Below are 19,789 nucleotides of genomic sequence, written 5' to 3'. Positions count from 1 at the left end.
CGATTGTGGAGAAACATAGAAACATAGAAGATAGGAGCAGGAGTAGGCCATTCGGCCTCTTGAGCCTGCTCCGCCATTCAATGCGATCATGGCTGATCATCCAAATTCAGTACCCGGTCCCTGCTTTCTCCCCATACCCCTTGATCCCTTTAGCCTTAAGAAATATATCCAATTCCTTCTTGAATATATTTAATGTATTGGCCTCTACCTAGAAGGTTGGTGTTGTTGGTGCTGCTGGTGTGCCTGGTGCTGCTGGTGTTGGGGCTGATCGTGGTCAGATTCTGAGGACCAAGGTGAGGCAGTATAAAGAGCACCCATGTTGATGGAATAGATGGCAGGTGAAGTACAGATAACAGAAGCATTCTGTCAGTGGTGAGGGAGTTCTTCCAATGAGGTGATACTGGATGGAGAGTGGAAAGTGGAAAGCCTGCAGAATCTGCTGGAAATGGACTGAGAAACAGCTTGTGGCTGAGGAAAGTGAAGATCTGTCAGGTGGGAGCTTTTACTGTACATTTGAAGCTGTCAAGTAATCAGCTGGAGCAATGGCCACTGAACTCCCGCCTCAGGTTGATAGCCGTGGTCCCCAAACAGCGTGGTTCCCGTGGCCATGAAGTTAAGGTGAAAAGGTAAGTTAAAAAAGCCTGTTACTGATCTGTCAACTACATGTTAAGAGATTAATTGGGTCCCCCGCCACTGCCTGTCTGGTCTGCTCAGCGCTGACAGACCCGACATTGGGAAAGGCGCGTGAAGGCGTGTCAAAAAAAAACACTGTCCCACCCAACCTGCCACCGATCCCGCCCGTTAACCCCCCTGGAAAATTCCGGCCAATGGCTTTGGTCTACCCAATATTTAATTGGAGTTAATTTCTGCTCATCCAATACTGGATGTTGGACAAGCAGCCTGACGAGTCAGAGGCAGTGATGGGGTCAAGAGAGGTGATGGTGAGCTAGAGCTGGGTGTTGTCAGGGTACATGTAGAATCTGACATTGTGTTTTCGGATGATGTCACCGAGGGGCAGCATATAGGTGAGAAATAGGAGGGAACCAATTATATATCCTTGGGAGACTCCAGAAGTAACGGTGCAGGAGCGGAAAGAGAAGCCATTGCAGGAGATTCTCTGGCTATGACTGGATAGATAAGAATGGAACCAAGCGAAGGCAGACCCATCCAGCAGAACAATGGTGGAGAGGTGTTGGAGGAGGATGGCATGTCAACCGTGCCAAAAGCTGCAGATCGGTCGAGAAGGATGAAGGATAGTGCACCATGGACACAGTCACATAGAATGTAATTTGTGACTTTGATAAGGGCCATTTCAGTGCTGTATCGGGCAAATAGCGCTAGCCATTACCATAGGACTCAATTATAAAGGCGCTGCTAATAATGTATTAAGTGTGCAGACTATTTTGGGCGGTTCAATAAGTACTTACCCTGTACTTACCAATTTAAAAAGTTCTGCTGAGTTCAGGCAAAGTCGGCTCTTCGAGCGGTTTAAATCAATTGTTCGCATCTCGTTAAAGTGCGATTACTTTTGTGTTGACATTCTGGATGCAACTGCTAACAATTACGAGAGGTAGTTGCTAAGTGGCGACTTCCTGTTTTTGAAAAATATGTTGGTTACTTCACTTTCTGGTTTTGCTGTCCACCGTGTATGGTGGGCAAATCGCGTTAGCACCCATGTGCCCGCTATAAGCGTATACACTGCAGTGTTGACTACATCTGAAGAGCCAAAGAAAAGTAAGCTGATCTCAGCTCAGAAAGATTGGGCATGACAGTTAGCCTCATTATCCCTGCGGTAGGAAAGGAAAATATCAGCTCGGATGTCTACTCCTAATCACTATCCAGTGACTGCTGTAGGAAAGTAAGTGTGTGTCAGTTTTGAATGAGGACAGAATCAAAGTTCAACTGTGATGTCCCTCGTGGTTAAAAAGCCCGCTGACACTCAATGTCAAGGATAATAGATGAAGAACAATCACTTGGGTGAGATGATGAAAGGTGCTTAGTGCCTGTGAAATCATAACCTAGCACAAGTCAGCTTGTTCAGGAGAGCAGGCTAAAAAAAAAAGAGGAAACCGGAAAAAAGAAATAGTTACAGAGCACAGCTATAGTGATGCCATCTTAGCCAGAATCTACTGAAAGAAGGGAGTGCTGGCACCACCCTGCTGGTAAAAGATTGCAATATTACAAACTGGATTTCTCCACAGCAAGCAATTGTTCGGATAACTTGGCACGAGACTGAGGAACTTGAATTAACTATTTGGGGAAGATCTTGACTTTGTACCATAGTGTAAAATGGGCGATAACAAGTCGGCAGCCCGTTTTATATCTCCCCATTTTTATTTCTGTTGAAATCAATGGAACGAGGTGTAACACGGGCTGCCAACTCGCTGTCCCCTGTTTTACACTACCACACAAAGTCGAGGTCTACCCCATTGAACCTGAGCAACTTAAATAAAAATTCCCAATTTTCTCCTCCTTTCCTGAGAGTGCTGACACATGCTGGGATATAGTCCTGTGGGCACTGTCTGTCTTCTGATACCACACCAAGTAACCACATCCACTTGCCAGCTGAGGTCACTGGACAGCAGTCAGGAGTGGAAACCCTGGCCAAATAGCCCAGCAGTACAGAAGTCATTTGTAGAGCGCCTGGGATCAAACCTGGGATCTTCCTGACCTGCTTAATTCAGTATCACACCGGGCAGTGCATTTGCTAACAGAGTCATTGAGGGAACCTCTAATAATTTTTGAAAACAGAGTTCTTCTATTTTTAATTTGGTTCCATCACTTATCCTTAACCAGTTATTGTTTCTTAGGGAATTGATCTCATCAGCATTTGATTGTTCTTTTATTTCTCAGTGTTATTAGGGAATCTGTAAGTACAATCACTGTGTCCAGTTTCTGGAGATTTTCTATACAAGTAAATAATTTCTTTTTCTTCCAGGAGGTGACTTGGTGTGGAGCAAGGCCAAGCTGTTTGCGTAACATTGGCAGAAACAAATGGCAATAAAAATCTCAATGAGCTGTGAAGAACAGCAGCAGAACTACTGCTGAACAAGACGACCGCATGTCTGCCTGTTTTACTGCACAGCTTCATGGGAATCCATGTGGGCACACAACATCCATAGAACGTGTCGACTGAGGGCATGCCAACTGAAAGATAACCCCCTTCAGCAAAACACTGGGGGCTCTTTTAACATTATCGATCTCTTGAAAAAAAATTCAAATATTCCTAAAGGCTTCTGGATGAGAAAAAGGATCAACCACCACCTTGAAACAATTATTGACTAGGGCAATGGCAGAGAGGTTTGACTGCGTCACCCATGTCCACGGGTTTGATCTAGGTGTCCGTTACATTGAACTGAAGCCTTTGGGATATGGTGCCAATGGATTGGTATTTGCGGCAATAGACAGCCAAAGCTACCGTAAGGTTGCGGTGAAGAAGATCACTATTAGCGACTCACGAAGTATCAAGCATGCTCTGCGAGAGATCAAAATCATCCGTCGATTGGATCATGACAACATCGTAAAGGTTTTTGAGGTTCTCGGCCCCAAAGGAAGTGATCTACCTCGCGATGTCTGTAGGTTGAGCGTGGTGTACATAGTCCAAGAACACATGGACACAGACCTCGCTCGCCTTTTGGAGCAGGGACCCCTCTCAGAGGAACACGCTAAGCTTTTTATGTACCAGCTACTTCGAGGACTCAAGTACATCCACTCAGCCAACATACTGCACAGAGATCTAAAGCCAGCCAATATCTTTATCAACACCGAAGACCTTGTGTTGAAAATTGGGGACTTTGGATTGGCGAGGATTGTGGATCCACATTATTCACACAAAGTAAGTGAGCTACATTAAAACTCACTGGCTCAATATAGTACTGGAGCATTCAGTACTGTTAGCTGCCAAATTCAATCCAGTGGGATGTGATGAATTAAACCTTTGCTGGGTAGAAGCTGCAATAATATTACAATAGGCCTCAGCACCTCTGGGCTAGGGAAGGGAAAAAGAATCAGCTCTGGTTTCCACACCTGATGATTAAACAGTGCCAGGAGAGCCCTGGATTGAGTTCAACTACTGGATCTTTTAAGCTTGCCTACAGAGAGCCAGAGAACAGCCTTTGTACACCATTTTCTTGCTTTTACACTCCGGCTGGGCAGCAGTCGGTCTCTGTAGGTGTGCTGAACATTGCTTTTATATAGACACCAGACAGTAAATGCATGGGACCAGCACTCTGTCTAAATATAAATGAAACCAGCTCCCTTACCTCAGACACAAAATTGTAGTTTTGGAAGCTGGGCTTGTTTACCCTAAGGTGTTCATCCAATGGAGGCAGCTTGTGGGCCTGCAGTCGGCTGCACTCCTTTAGTGTAAAAGCGCCTTATGATACTGTCCATAACCAACTTATGGCCCAAAATTCCAGGTCTCCTGCTCTGCTACCGGAAGTGTGGCAGGGTGGGACGTATGGCCGTCAACCACTGAGGACGTTGACCTTGTTCCGATTCTCAGGGATGGGGTCATTTTAATAATCAGGGGCGGGTGGTCCGAGGCTGCAGAAGCGGCACCCACCCTGAAGGGGTGTCAGAAAATCGGTGTGGTATCTTAACTGACTTCAGTTTTTTAATTAAATGCTCCCTCCCCATGGGGAAACAAAGTGTGGCATTGTGATTACCTTTACTCCTTAAGAAGTTTGGAGCCTTGGCAAGACACAATATGGAACAGTGTGTCATGGTCTATGTTTCTGTATAAGGAGGGCATACTGGGTGTAATTCTTGAGATAGCCCAGGAACGCCCCAGACATGCCCCCAACAGCTGGCTGCGGACATTGGGCGGATGGGCAGAAGACTCACCGGCATCCCCCTCCACCCCCCACCCTGCCAGTCAGGATTTCTGAAGGTTCTTAAATGAGGTGGTACAGGACCGTAGTGGTTCTGTCACTGGACTATAATCCAGAAGCTTGGGCTAACGGGCGTTTAAGTCCACCATGGCAAAAGAAATCTAGAAATAAAAAGGTGGTACCGGTAAAAGTGACCACGAAGTTGTGTAATTGTCATAAAACTTCAGTTGGTTCACTAATGTCCTTTCGGGAAGGAAACCTGCCGTCCTTACCCAGTCTGTGGGCGACCTGATCAAACTGTGCAATTCCCCCACCACAGGAATTTTGACCCCTGCATGTTTAGGCTCAGATATGAACAATGGTCACTTGGGTAAGGTTACAGGAGTGGGGCCATACCCAACATAATTAGCAGTTTCAGGAGAGGAGCTGAGAATATTGGGGGGACAAATTCATTTTTTTAACAGCTATTGGTCCTTTACAATGAAAATGTAGGTCAGTTGCTGGTCAACTAATTGAATCATATCTCACTTACACTGGTGACTGAATTCATTTCAGCATGTATTGAACTAAATAGAATATGATCTCCCAAGCCTTTAACTAACCTTAGCTTACTAACATAAAGCAACAGCATATTTTTTTTATGAGTCACTTGCAAATTAAACATTTTTAGACCCTTAGGCCACACTTAGAGTATAGTTTCTGTTTGAGACCATTACCTGTTTTGAGTGACAACAACAACTTGCATTTATTTAGCGCCTTTAACATAGCAAAACATCCCGAGGCACTTAGCAAAGTACTGGCAGACTTGAATTATACAGCTCGGTCCACTTACCTTCCTGGCTAATGAAATCAGAGCAAGCACATACACCTCGACCTCTGCTCAACTGTGTCCAAATACTGGTTAGATTTTTAAGTTGAACAAAAGCCAACAGAACACCTGACTCTCTGGCATATTAAGCTTCTGAATATTGAACCATATCCTTGCCCCAAAGCTTGCTGATATCATAAGTAGCTCTCTTTGCTCAGGTATCATTATCCTCTGCTTTAAAAGTGTTGTCATCAAACCCCATCCCTTCCCTAGCCTTCAAAAAAGCTCACTTTCCGCTGCGGTACTCTTTCCAGCTATCATCCCAAATATATCCTCTCTTCCCTCTCCAAGGTCCTTGAGAGTATTGTTGCCATCCTGCTCTGTGACCAGTGCTCCCAAAATTCCCTCTTTGAATCCCTACAATCTGGTTTCTGCCCTGCCAAGACCACCTTAGTCAAAGTCATTAACTAAAACCTCTACGACTGCAATCATGTCATGCTATCCCTCCTTGACCTTTAAAGAGTGCTTGATATGATCAATTACTGCATCCACCACCACTACCTCTGATCTGTGGTCCTTCAGGTTCAACTCTTATCCCTGTGGGTCCTGCATATTTCCAACAATGATTACTTCCCCCACCCCCCATAAAGTCAACTCCGTGGTGCTCCAAGGTTCCATCCTTAGCTTTCACTGCCAACTCAATTCCACAACCACTTCTGTGCTATCAGACTGTCTGTCTAATGTCAATTAGCCAGATCTTCTTCCAATTGAACATTGGGTAACTGAAGCCATCTCATTCAGCTCGTGCCAAAAATAGATTCTCTTGCTCATGACTCAATCTTCCTTCCCAGCTGCTTACCCAGGCTGAACCAGCTGGTGCACAAACCTCAGTGTTCTATTTGACCCTGAGCTGAACTTCAAACCCCATATCCTATTCACGAAGACAGCATATTTTTACTTCTGCAGTATTACCCATTTAAAATTTTTATTCATTCATGGGATGCGGGCGTCGCAGGCAAGGCCAGCATTTTATTGCCCATCCCTAAATGCCCTTGAGAAGGTGGTGGTGAGCCACCTTCTTGAACCGCTGCAGTCCGTGTGGTGAAGGTACTCCCACAGTGCTGTCAGGGAGGGAATTCCAGGATTTTGACCCAGCGACATTGAAGGAACCGCGATATACTTCCAAGTCAGGATGGTGTGTGACTTGGAGGTGGTGGTGTTCCCATGCACCTGCTGCCCCTGTCCTTCTTGGTGGAAGAGGTCGTGGGTTTGGGAGGTGCTGCCGAAGAAGCCTTGGTGAGTTGCTGCAGTGCATCTCATTGATGGTACACACTGCAGCCACGGTACGCCGGTGGTGGAGGAAGTGAATGTTTAAGGTGGTGGATGGGGTGCCAATCAAGCGGGCTGCTTTGTCCTGGATGGTGTCGAGCTTCTTGAGAGTTGTTGGAGCTGCACTCATCCAGGTAAGTGGAGAGTATTCCATCACACTCCTTACTTGTGCCTTGTAGATGGTGGAAAGGCTTTGGTGAGACACTCTCCGCAGAATACCTAGCCTCTGACCTCCTTATGCCACAGTATTTATGTGGCTGGTCCAGTTAAGTTTCTGGTCAATGGTGACCCCCGGGATGTTGATGGTGAGGGATCCGGCGATGGTAATGCCGTTGAATGTCAAGGGCCGGTGGTTAGACTCTTGCTTGTTGGAGATAGTCATTGCCTGGCGCTTGTGTGGCGCGAATGTTACCTGCCACTTATCAGCCCAAGCCTGAACGTCGTCCAGGTCTTGTTGCATGTGGGCATGGACTGCTTCATTATCTGAGGAGTTGTGAATGGCACTGAACACTGTGCAGTCATCAGCGAATATCCCCATTTCTGACCTTATGTTGGAGGGAAGGTCATTGATGAAGCAGCTGAAGATGGTTGGGCCTAGGACACTGCCCTGAGGAACTCCTGCAGCGATACCCTGGGGCTGTGATGATTGACCTTCAACCACCACAACCATCTTCCTTTGTGCTCGGTATGACGCCAGCCAATGGAGCGTTTTCCCCCTGATTCCCATTGACTTCAGTTTTACTAGGGCTCCTTGATGCCACACTTGGTCAAATGCTGCCTTGATGTCATGGGCAGTTACTTTCACTTCACCTCTGGAATTCAGCTCCTTTGTCCATGTTTGGACCAAGGCTGTAATGAGGTCAGGAGCCGAGTGACCTTGGCAGAACCCAAACTGGGCATCAGTGAGCAGGTTATTGGTGAGTAAGTGCCGCTTGATAGCACTGTCGATGACACCTTCCATCACTTTGCTGATGATTGAGAGTAGACTGATGGGGCGGTAATTGATCAGATTGGATTTGTCCTGCTTTTTGTGGACAGCACATACCTGGGCAGTTTTCCACATTGTCGGATAGATGCCAGTGTTGTAACTGTACTGGAACAGCTTGGCTAGACGCGGCTAGTTCCGGAGCGCAAGTCTTCAGCACGACAGCTGGGATGTTGTCAGGGCCCATAGCCTTTGCTGTATCCAGTACGCTCAGCTGTTTCTTGATATCACGTGGAGTGAATAGAATTGGCTGAAGACTGGCTTCTGTGATGGTGGGGACCTCAGGAGTAGGCCGATATGGATCATCCACTCTGCACTTCTGGCTGAAGATGGTTGCAAACGCTTCAGCCTTGTCTTTTGCACTCACGTGCTGGACTCCACAATCATTGAGGATGGGAATATTCATGGAGCCTCCTCCTCCCATTAGTTGTTTAATGGTCCACCATCATTCACGACTGAATGTGGCAGGACTGCAGAGCTTTGATCTGATCTGTTGATTGTGGAATCTCTTAGCCCTGTCTATACCATGCTGCTTCCGCTTTTTAGCATGCATGTAGTCCTGTGTTGCAGCTTCCCCAGGCTGGCACCTCGTTTTTAGGTACGCCTGGTGCTGCTCCTGGCATGCTCTTCTACACTCCTTATTGAACTATGGTTGGTCCCCTGGCTTGATGTTAATGGTAGAGTGAGGGATATGCTGGGCCATGAGGTTACAGATTGTGGTCTCCACAATGACTATGCGGTGGTCACTGCTACCAATACTGTCATGGACAGATGCATCTGCGACAGGTAGATTGGTGAGGACGAGTTCAAATAGGTGTTTCCCTCATGTTAGTTCTCTTACCACCTGTCGCAGGCCCAGACTGGCAGCTCTGTCCTTCATGACTCAGCCAGCTCGGTCAGTAATGGTGCTACCGAGCCATTCTTGGTGATGGACATTGAAGTCCCCCACCCAGAGTATCTTCATCTCTTCCACCATCAAAACAGTTTTCCTGCTTTTATTACCTCAATACTTGACTTCCAAAACTCCCTCTTCGCTGGTCTCTGAGCTCCTCCTCCTTTCGACATGTCCAAAACTGTGCCAACCACATCCTAACTCACAGTAGATCTTACTTCTGTCCTCACTGACCTCCACTAGTCCCCTGTCTCCCAACTAATAAATTCAAAGTCCTTGTCCTTATTTGCAAATCCCTCCATATTCTTGCCCCACCCTATTTCTGAAAACTCCTCCAGCCATACATCCCAAGATATACTGTATTGTCCTCCAACTCTGGGCTCTTGTGCATTACTCCTGCTGTTACTCACTTGATGGCAGAGCTTTAAGCCACCATCGCCCCCCTTCTAGAACTCCCTCCCTAAATCTCATTGTGTCACTAATTCCCTTTACGTCTTCCAAAACCTCCTCAGAGCCTATCCTTTGACTACCTTCAGTCAACTCTCCTAAACCCTCTACGACTTGGTCTGTCATTTTCCTATGGGAAGCACCTTGAGAACTTTTATTAAGTTAAAGGCGCTATATAAATGCAAGATGATGTTGATGAAAAGTAACATTTACAAAGTTCCAAAATGTTTTTTTCAAACTTATTTCATACTGATTATAGTGTGAAGTCAAAGTGACACGAGATTACCATCTCGAAAAGATCTCATACTGCTTGTCATAGAAACATAGAAGATAGGAGCAGAAGTAGGCCATTCGGCCCCTCGATACTGCTCTGCCATTCAATGCGATCATGGCTGATCATCCAAATTCAGTACCCTGACCCTGCCTTCTCCCCATACCCCTTGATCCCTTTAGCCTTAAGAAATATATCCAACTCCTTCTTGAATATATTTAATGAATTGGCCTCTACTGCCTTCTGTGGTAGAGAATTCCACAGGTTCACCACTCTCTGGGTGAAGAAATTCCTCCTCATTTCTGTCCTAAATTTGTATAAGTTTGATTTTGAGTGATTTTGCACTGGAGTTATACAACAGATTTCAAATTGGTGTAAAGCTGAAATTGCTTTACATTACTGCAAATTGTGCAGTATAACTAGTCTAATTGTTTCAGGTAAGTCATTAGGAAAGTGGAATAAAACATAACTCGTCTCCCAAGAAATATTACATTTGGATTTCTATAAATTGGCAATCTTTGTGTAGTAAATGGCTCGATCTTTATTTTGGCAACAGAACGGCATTTCTTCGCACAAATTTGATCCTCTAGGTGCATTCTGGCAGTGTCTTTATTAAGCTGAGCAGAAAAACCAGAGAATTGATAACAAACATTTCTGTTGGGATAGGATTCTTGCTTGGATCAGGGATAGCCTTTGGATCAGGAATTTTACAACTGAGATATAAGCCCCGATTTTAACTCGTGGGTACGGGCCTCAGTTGCATGCCCTGACACTGACTCCCGCCTGAAGCAGAAGATCAACAAAGTTGCTGGAGGGTTTGAGACCGTGCGGGCCTTAGCCTGGCCTGTGGTTAAAATAGTGCGCACTATCTGATGGCGTTATGGGGATGCAGCTTTGCCATTTAAATTCAGGCTCTGCTCCTCTGGGGTGTGTGGCGTTCCTGTGCCTAATTTCAGTCTAGTTAAAATGGTGGAGCGCGGCGATGTGTCAGGAATGCGGTGCCACACTGGCCCCCTGCCGAGCAGGATGGATTAAAATCAGCTTTATAGTTCTGTTGATTGAAATGCTGTGCATAAATTGGTTATGACTGTATCTCTACTCAACTGTATTAACAAGTCAGTTAATTTAAGAAGTCATCTTTATGTTCTGTGCCTGTGAGAAATAAACCAGGGAAAATCTGGTATAGGTAAAGGCAAGTAGAAAAAACTATATATAAAAAGAAAAACAGTGAATAATGTAAATCTAAAGTAAAGGGTGAAAATGACAGAAACATAATTGACTCAGTTAATAGTATCCTCAGCTCGAGCTTGAGTTTAAAAGTTGTGATTGAAGCCCCGTTCCTGTACTTGAATACATGGTCTAGACTGACACCTCAGGACAATGCCGAGTTGGTGCTGCATTGTTGGAACTGCCATCCTTTGGATGAGACATTTAACTGAGGCCCTTTTTATTACTGGGATGTTAAAGATTACATGGCACTATTTGAAGAAGAGCAGGGAGCCCTGGTTAACATTACCTCCCTCAGCCAGCACGACCCAAAAAAAAAAGATTAATTGCTTCGTCTTCTCATTGCTGCTTGTGGACTTTATTGTGTGCTAAATGACTGCTGTGTTTGCCCACATAACTAGAATGCATAGAAAAGTCATTGATTGTATTTTAAGTGGTTTGAGGCATCCTGAGAAATGTGATACGGTGCTTTATAAGTGACTCGTTCTTCATCAGCATCTAATAGGAAAAAAAGGCAGGTTTCAGACACTGAGCGACCTGCTGTGCTTTTTCACTTTTTAAAAACCTACATCCTGTTTCTTAGATGATTGACTAAAAAACTCAGGATAGCTTTGGTAAGTCTGTCAAGGTTCTCAGATGAAGGGAAGATGAGCCAAAAATCTATTTAGTATGAGCACCACTGCCTTAGATATCATTTACTGTGAACTTGAGGCTGACTTTATTCTGGCTTGGCTAGAGTTCATTATGGGACAGATTGGACACAGTCTGTGGAAGATTAACATAATGAATCATGGGGGTCATTTTCAACTTCGCCACCTGGGCAGTAATGTGGCAGAACTGTTTGCCTGCCTTTTACAAAACTCATTCAATTTTCATTTCACTGATTTCAATGGGATGAATATTGGATGACTTCTGTAATGGGCAGGCAATCCGCACTGTCACATTATCGCCCAGGTGCCAAAGTTAAAAATAATCCCTCCCCCCCGCCCCCCCCCCCCCCCCCGCAACCCATGGCTTGATGGACTGAATGGTCTTTCCTCATTCCACACTTCCTTATGTTCAAGTTAAAATAAAGAAAAAAATAATAATCAAATCTTTGCATTCCTCATTTGCAAAGATGAAACATCTCGCAAAACAATGAATAACAGTAACCTCCATTAAAGGAACGGAAAAATGAGTATTGCAATAAAATGTGACTGAAGCGTCAGGAGAGTATTCTGTGTGCCACAGCATTGTAATTTCTCATTAGGGCCTTGGATGTAATAGGAATTCACACTGTGTCCTGAAATACTACCACAGTGGCAGTACGCTTCATAAATCATTCAGTGCAGCAGCTATGTAAGGATGTGGCACAGAAGAGGACAGATTGAATCAACACAGTATCAACTAGTGAAAAGTACAGTGTGCAGAACTATCCACTTAGCATTTGCTCACTTGAGTAGAATGAAATATACTGTATGAGAAGTCTCACAGATATATAGATGAGATTCTGCCTATTTTCCAGTTATGCACTAATTATGAATAATATATTCTTAAGACTAACTATACCAAACAAATATCACTGAAAACTGATGACAAATGGAGTTTTTATTAATTAGGCATCTTAGAGCCAACTATACACCTCACTGTGACTTTTGAGTTACAGCGGGAGCTATCAGCATGCATAGTATGTTGCAGATTATGACGCATTGGAGAATGCTCCAGTAAAGGGGCTGCTTTGTGTGCCTACAAATTAAGATATGGATAAGGGGATCTCAAGGATGTAAAATACAATGTTGTCTATCTTTAGTGGGCCATATTTACATAGGATTACATGGGATATACAGCACAGAAAGAGGCCGTTCAGCCCAACCAGTCCATGCCAGCATTTATGCTCCATTTGAGCCTCATATGCTTATCTAACCACCCATTAAATGCTCATCAACCACTCCCTGTGGCAGCGAGTTCCACATTCTCACCACTCTTTGGGTAAAGAAGTTTCTTCTGAATTCCCTATTGGATTTCTTGGTGATTATCTTATATTGATGGCCTCTAGTTTTGCTCTTCCCCACAAGTGGAAACATTCTCTCTGTATCTACTCTAACAGAGCATTTCATGATTTTAAAGACCTCTATTAGGTCACCCCTCAGCCTTTTCTTGTCTAGAGAAAAGAGACCCAGCCTGTTCATCCTTTCCTGATATGTATACCCTCGCATTTCTGCTATCATCCTTGTAAATCTTCTCTGCACCCTCTCCAGTGCCTCTATATCATTTTTATAATATGGCAACCAGAATTGTACGCAGTACTCCAAGTGTGGTCTAACCAAGGTTTGATACAAGTTTAGCATAACTTCACTACTTTTCAATTCTATCCCTCTAGAAATAAACCCTAGTGCTTGGTTTGCTTTTTTTATGCCCTTGTTAACCTGTGTCAATACTTTTAGTGATTTGTCTATTTGTACTCTGAGATCCCTTTGCTCCTTATTTTCCAAGTAATATGTGACCTCCCTATTTTTCTTACCAAAATGTAATACCTCACATTTAACTGTGTTGAATTTCATTTGCCAATTATATGCCCATTCTTCAAGTTTATTAATGTCTTCTTGTAATTTGTTGCAGTCCTCCTCAGTATTGACTATCCCCCCAATTTGGTGTCATCTGCAAATTTAGAAAGTGTGTTTTTGATTCCAAAGTCTAAATCGTTAATATAAATTGTGAACAACAATGGTCCAAGCACTGATCCTTGTGGAACACCACTTCCCACCTTCTGCCACTCTGAATAGCTACCCTTTACCCCCACTCTCTGCTTTCTGTCTTGAAGCCAGCTAACTATCCATTCTGCTACTTGTCCCCATACCCCAACATTCCCTGACCTTATTCATTAGTCTATTATGTGGTACCTTATTGAAGGGTTTTTGAAAATCTAGATAAATTACATCAACTGCATTACTCTTGTCTACTGTCTCTGTTACCTCTTCAAAAAGTTTAATTAGGTTGGTCAAGCAGGACTTTCCCTTTTGAAATCCATGCTGACTATTTATTATTATATTTTTGGCTTCTAGATGTTCTTCCATTTTCTCCTTTAGTAGGTATTCCATTATTTTTCCTACCACTGATGTTAAGCTGACTGGTCTATAGTTCCCTGGACATGTTCTATCTCCCTTCTTAAATATAGGTATTACGTTAGCTATCTGCCAGTCCTCTGGCACAACACCCTTTTCTAACGAATTACTAAATATGTGTAGTAATGCCTCTGCTAACTCTTCCCTAGATTCTTTTAAAATGCGCGGATGTAATCCTTATGGACCACGGATTTTATCCTCTTTGAGTTTCATCAGTTTATTTAATATTAATATATCTCCTTGTTTTATTTTAAATGCAGTTATCTCATTGCTAATCTTATCATCCGATGTCATCGCCACCTGTTCTATCTCCCTGGTAAATACTGAAGCAAAGTAATTATTTAATATTTCTGCCATCTGTCTATCGCTGCATGTGGTATTATCCTGTCCATCCTTTAGTGGCTCTATTCCCAACCTTCCTTTTTTTTTATTTACATGCCTGTAAAATATTTTACTATTTTGTTTTATGTTCCTTGATAATTTAATTTCATAGTTCCTCTTTGTCTTTCTAATTTTTTTTGACTTCTCTCCTAATCTCTTCGTAGTCTCCCTCATCATGCTCTCCCCTGCTGTCCATGTACTTAATGTATGCCTCTTTCCTTACCCCCAACTTTTCCCTTCTGGCTTTATTCATCCATGGTGTGTCATTAGTGTATAGCTTGTTCTTGTTTTTTAGCGGAATATATTTTTCCTGGACTCTGTTGAACACCATTTTAAATGTTTCCCATTGCTGTTCTACGTCACTGTTTGCCAATATTATTGTCCATTTTATTTTCCCAAGTTCTATTCTCAGCCCCGCAAAATCAGCTTTTCTCCAATCGATTACTCTGGTCTTCATCATACCTCCATCCTTCTCAATTATTATCTGAAAGCATATTATACGATGGTCACTATTGCCTAGATGTTCCCCTACTTTTACTTCTCTTATCTGCTCTAGTTCATTCCCCATTACTAGAGCCAATAGCGAATCCTCCCTTGTTGGGCTTTTTACACATTGAGTTAGAAAGGAGTCCTGTACATATTGTAGGGACTCGATTTCCTTATCCCCTTTACCTACCTCTTCTGTTCAATTAATATCTGGGTAGTTGAAATCCCCCATGATTATTATTCAATGTTTTTACTCATTTCCCTAATTTGTTTGCATATTTCTTCCTCCACCTCCCTTCCATTATTAGATGGGGTCTGTAGACTATCCCAATTAGTGTGATTGATCCTTTATTATCTTTTATCTCTATCCACGTGGATTCTATTTCGGTTTTGCTGATACCTGCGTCACTTTTTTCTGCTGCCATTATGTTATCCCTAATAAGTACAGCTACTCCACCTCCCCTTTTTCCCTCTATCTTTTCTAAATATGATTATACCCTGCAATGTTTAATTTCCAGTCCTGATTTTTCTGTAGCCATGTCTCAGTAATCCCTACTATGCCTGGTTCCTCGCAACGCATGATTGCCTCCAGCTCCCCTCTTTTATTACGGACACTGTGTGCATTGCTGTACAGAGAGATTAACTCATTTTTAATAGCAGTTCCTCTCACTTTATTTTAACCATCTTTTTAAACTCCTGTTCTATAACTCTGTTTATTCCCTGGCCATCAATGTCCTCTCTTACTTTACTCTTTCCTACGCTCTCCTTTCCTGTTTTGTTTATATTTAGGCTGGATTTATTTCTTTTAGATCCCCCACCCCCCCCCCCCCCAATCCCCCTGTCTTACAAGTTTAAATCCTTTGCCACCTTGCTATTTACCCTTTCCGTTAGGACACGGGTCCCATCCCGGTTTAGGTGGAGCCCGTCCTATTGGTACAGCTCCTTTCTGTCCCAGAACTGGTGCCAGTGTCCCATGAAAAGGAACTCCTTTTTCCCACACCATCCCTTTAGCCACATGTTAATTATCCCGATCTGACTGTTTCTATGCCAATTTGCATGTGGCTCGGGCAATAATCCAGAGGCTATTACCCTCGAGGTTCTGCTTTTTAATTTATCTCCTAACTCCTGATACTCCCTCAGCAGGACCTCCTTGCTGTTCCTACATAAGTCATTTGTTCTGACATGGACCACAACAACTGGATTTACAACTCCCTTTCCAAATTCCTCTCCAGCCGCCATGGGATCAGGATTCTCGTTCTTGGCTGCTGAGGACGCTATCTATTCCCCTAATTATAGAGTCCCCTATCACTACCACAGTTCTATTCTGCTCTTCCCTTCCCCCCCCCCCCCCCCTTGGACAGCCTTCTGAGCCACAGTGCCTTGGTCTGCATTGTGGCTGTCCTCCCCGCAGTCTTTCTCCTTGTCCTCACAGGTAGCGAATACATCGTACCTGTTGGACAGGACCAGTGTCTGCGGGACCTCCTTCTCAACCTTTCCTAAATCCCTGCTAACCAGCTCCCTAACGATTACACCCTCCCTTTCCTGTACCTGTGCTTTCCTCTGGGGTGTGACTGTATTCTGGATAAAACTGTCCGGAAATTCCTCCCCGTCCCTTATATTTCGGAGTATCTCTAACTCGCACTCCAGCTCAATGACTCTGAGCCGGAGTGACTGAAAGCAGAGACATTTCCTGCAGATGTGGGAATCCGGGACAGTCTTGCTGTCCACAAACTCCCATATACTACAGTCCCAACACATATCCTGCCCTCCCATCCCTAGACTTTAAAAAAAAAAATTTTTGCTTATTTAATTAAAGTTTTTAATCAAACGATTATTATTTATATTGATATTAATGAATTAGTTTATCTACTTAAGTTACTATTTAATAACGTAATAGTTATAGTTCCCCAGCTTAGTTTAAAGAAAAGAAACTAATACTCACCAACCAATCACTTACCTGCTGTCCAGTGACATCATCCTTGGTTTTTTTTTAAATCGCCGCTCAGGTCCGCTGTGTCCTGGGCCTTCTCCTCTCCTGCTCAGGCCCGCTGTGTCGTGGGCCTTCTCCTCTCCTGCTCAGGCCTGCTGTGTCCTGGGCCTTCTCCTCTCCCGCTCAGGCCTGCTGTGTCCTCAGCCTTCTCCTCTCCCACTCAGGCCCGCTGTGTCCTCAGCCTTCTCCTCTCCCACTCAGGCCCGCTGTGTCCTCAGCCTTCTCCTCTCCCACTCAGGCCCGCTGTGTCCTGGGCCTTCTCCTCTCCCGCTCAGGCCTGCTGTGTCCTCAGCCTTCTCCTCTCCCACTCAGGTCCGCTGTGTCCTCAGCCTTCTCCTCTCCCGCTCAGGCCTGCTGTGCCCTGGGCCTTCTCCTCTCCCGCTCAGGCCTGCTGTGTCCTCAGCCTTCTCCTCTCCCACTCTGGCCCGCTGTGTCCTGGGCTTTCTCCTCTCCCGCTCAGGCCCGCTGTGTCCTGGGCCTTCTCCTCTCCCGCTCTTTATGTTGCTGCCGCCGCTCCCACTCAAGTCCACTTATATTTGGAATATAAGGGAAGATTTTCTACCTACTGATGCGTATACATGTCTGAAGTGTGGATGGGTGAGCCGGGGTGGGAGTGAGGAGGAGGGAATGAAATTCAGAGGAGTGCCGTTGCTTTGAACCTGTGTGAGGAGCATGCTGTCCCTTACTTACCAACTGGGCACTACTAGGTTCTGCTGGTATGCATGAGCCTCAAGGATTTGAAAATTATGCAAATAAAGGCAGGGCTTCCCTCCGCCCCATTTTCAATGGATTGCTCCCGAGATGCAACATCATCGGTGAAGAAGGAATTCACACGGGCACATTTGGTAACTCACTTTATGGTGTTTCACTTGAGGCTGTGTTTAGTTGCATTGGAAGTCAGTGTGAGATATAACTTTCATTTGCTTGGGTTGCATTTCATTTGGTGCATGTTTTTTTTGGTCATTTTTGCATTTAATTTTTGTACTGTTTTAATTACACTTTAAAAAAAAAAAAAAAATCATTTTAAAAGCAAGCCTTTGGCTTAGTGGCAGCATTCTCAGCTCAAAGTCGGAAGGTGCAGGGTTGGAACCCAGCTCCAGACAGTCCCGGGGAGCAGAGACGGAGCTCGAGCTCTGAAATCCTGGATTGACATCCAGCGGGATACTCGCATCTGGTGGCTGTGGCTGGTTCCCCCTCATCGGATGGATAGCGGAACGAACCACCCTATCGGCTGGTATACTAGAGGTTTCCAGCCACGGAAGGAGCATCCACGCCGCAGCCTGTCAGAGTGTTAATCAGTCTGTGAGTCCTTCCACCACTTCACACTATTCTCCAAGGGAAGGGTGTGAAGATGCAAAAACAACCACCTCATTTTAAAGAAGGGAGTTCTCTCAATTCAAACACTCTAGGTGCAATTTTAACCCTGCCCGTCCAGCAGGGATGGGGCGGCCGGGTAGAACTGTTGTAGAGGACTTGCCGCTATGTTCCCGCTGCGTTCCTGCTGGCCGGCCGCCATTTTAACCGTGTAGTTTCTTTAATCGGCTGAGCCACCATCAGAGGCAGGCAGTGGGGCCTCATGAATACACTCAAATCAGGGTGCTTTGAACCAATTAGGACCCCGTCTCCATTTTAACTCAAAATAATGGAAGTCCCACCCAAAGGGCCTTGGTGAGACCACATCTTGAATATTGTGTGCAGTTTTGGTCACTTTATCTGAGGAAGGATGTTCTTGCCATGGAAGGAGTTCAGCGAAGATTCACCAGGCTGATACCTGGGATGGCAGGAATGACGTATGAGGAGAGATTGGGTCAATTGGGCTTGTACTCGCTGGAGTTTAGAAGAATGAGAGGGGATCTCATTGAAACTTATAAAATTCTGACAGGACTGGACAGACTAGATGCAGGAAGGATGTTCCCGATGGTCGGGGAGTCCAGAACCAGGGGTCACAATCTAAGGATAAGGGGTAGGCCATTTAGGACAGAAATGAGGAGGAATTTCTTCACCCAGAGAGTGGTGAACCTGTGGAATTCTCTACCACAGAAGGCAGTAGAGGCCAATACATTAAATATATTCAAGAAGGAGTTGGATATATTTTTTAAGGCTAAAGGGATCATGGGGTATGGAGAGAAAGCAGGGACCGGGTACTGAATTTGGATGATCAGCCATGATCGCATTGAATGGCGGAGCAGGCTCGAGGGGCCGAATGGCCTACTCCTGCTCTTATCTTCTATGTTTCTATGTTTCCAGCAAGCAACCCACCATTAAAACCCAGCGGGGATTAGTCTCTCGCAGCCACTGGAGCAGGAGTTAAAGGAGCACTCACCTACAGTTAATTGGAACACAGCACCTGTGTGTCATTGTGCTGTTTGGATTACCAGGAGAGTCTTCAGATTCCAGCTCGCTTCTTTCTGAGACTTTGTTGCCTTAGTTACCCTCAGTCAGCTCTATCTGCTTAAAATGGGTGCTGTTATTGACAGCTTCATTTGGACGGGGGAGCAGTTGGAGGAAGAGGAGCAGCAGCCTCAGCAACCAGCTTGAGTGGGGCTACTTGGAGGAGGCCGTACCCAGCACCCAGGCTGTACAGAACAAGAGTCACTTTCTTGGATCTATCTGAAGAGCAGTGCATCAGGAGGTTGTGCTTCTCCAGCCAGGCTGTTGCAGGCCTCCTGCAACAGGACTGCTGCCTACTGACCAGGGAGGGCAAGCTTTGCCAACGGCTGTCAAAGTCACCACAAGCCCTTAACGTCTTTGGCACTAGCTCCTTCCAGTCTGCTTAAGATTGCCAACCCTCCCGGATTGCCCTCTAATCGGGAATTTAAAAAATCATCTCCTGGACACTGCTGCGAGCAAAAGATTGTGTGCATTTTTCATTTTCGTTTATTAGTTATAAAAATATTGGAGAAGGATAAAAAAAAAAGTCTGTTTAACTGGGTGGGGTGGTTGGAGGTGGGAGGTCATGTGATGAAACGGCCAGGAATACATCGAATCAGATTTGGCAACTCTAGGTATGCGACAGGGGTGTGATGAAATATGCCATTCA

At 44.8% G+C, this 19,789-nt stretch overlaps 1 protein-coding gene across 1 annotated transcript in view; it reads left to right on the top strand.

Moving 5' to 3' along the window:
- Window positions 1-19,789, top strand: part of LOC147123577 (mitogen-activated protein kinase 4-like) — a 165,025-nt gene that overhangs the window by 69,259 nt on the left and 75,977 nt on the right. Inside the window, exon 3 of the mRNA XM_085974878.1 lies at window positions 2,939-3,835. Within this exon, the coding sequence (XP_085831004.1) occupies window positions 3,290-3,835 (546 nt within the window). The 5' untranslated portion in view covers window positions 2,939-3,289. The remainder of the gene's footprint in view (window positions 1-2,938; window positions 3,836-19,789) is intronic.

The sequence above is a fragment of the Somniosus microcephalus genome, chromosome 2 (genome assembly GCF_052327205.1).
Source record: "Somniosus microcephalus isolate GS21.2 chromosome 2, FLI_Smic_1.0, whole genome shotgun sequence".
NCBI classification, from domain to species: domain Eukaryota; kingdom Metazoa; phylum Chordata; class Chondrichthyes; order Squaliformes; family Somniosidae; genus Somniosus; species Somniosus microcephalus.
The sequence above is the reverse complement of the archived record's forward strand: the minus strand, read 5'-3'. Positions and strand labels throughout refer to the sequence as shown.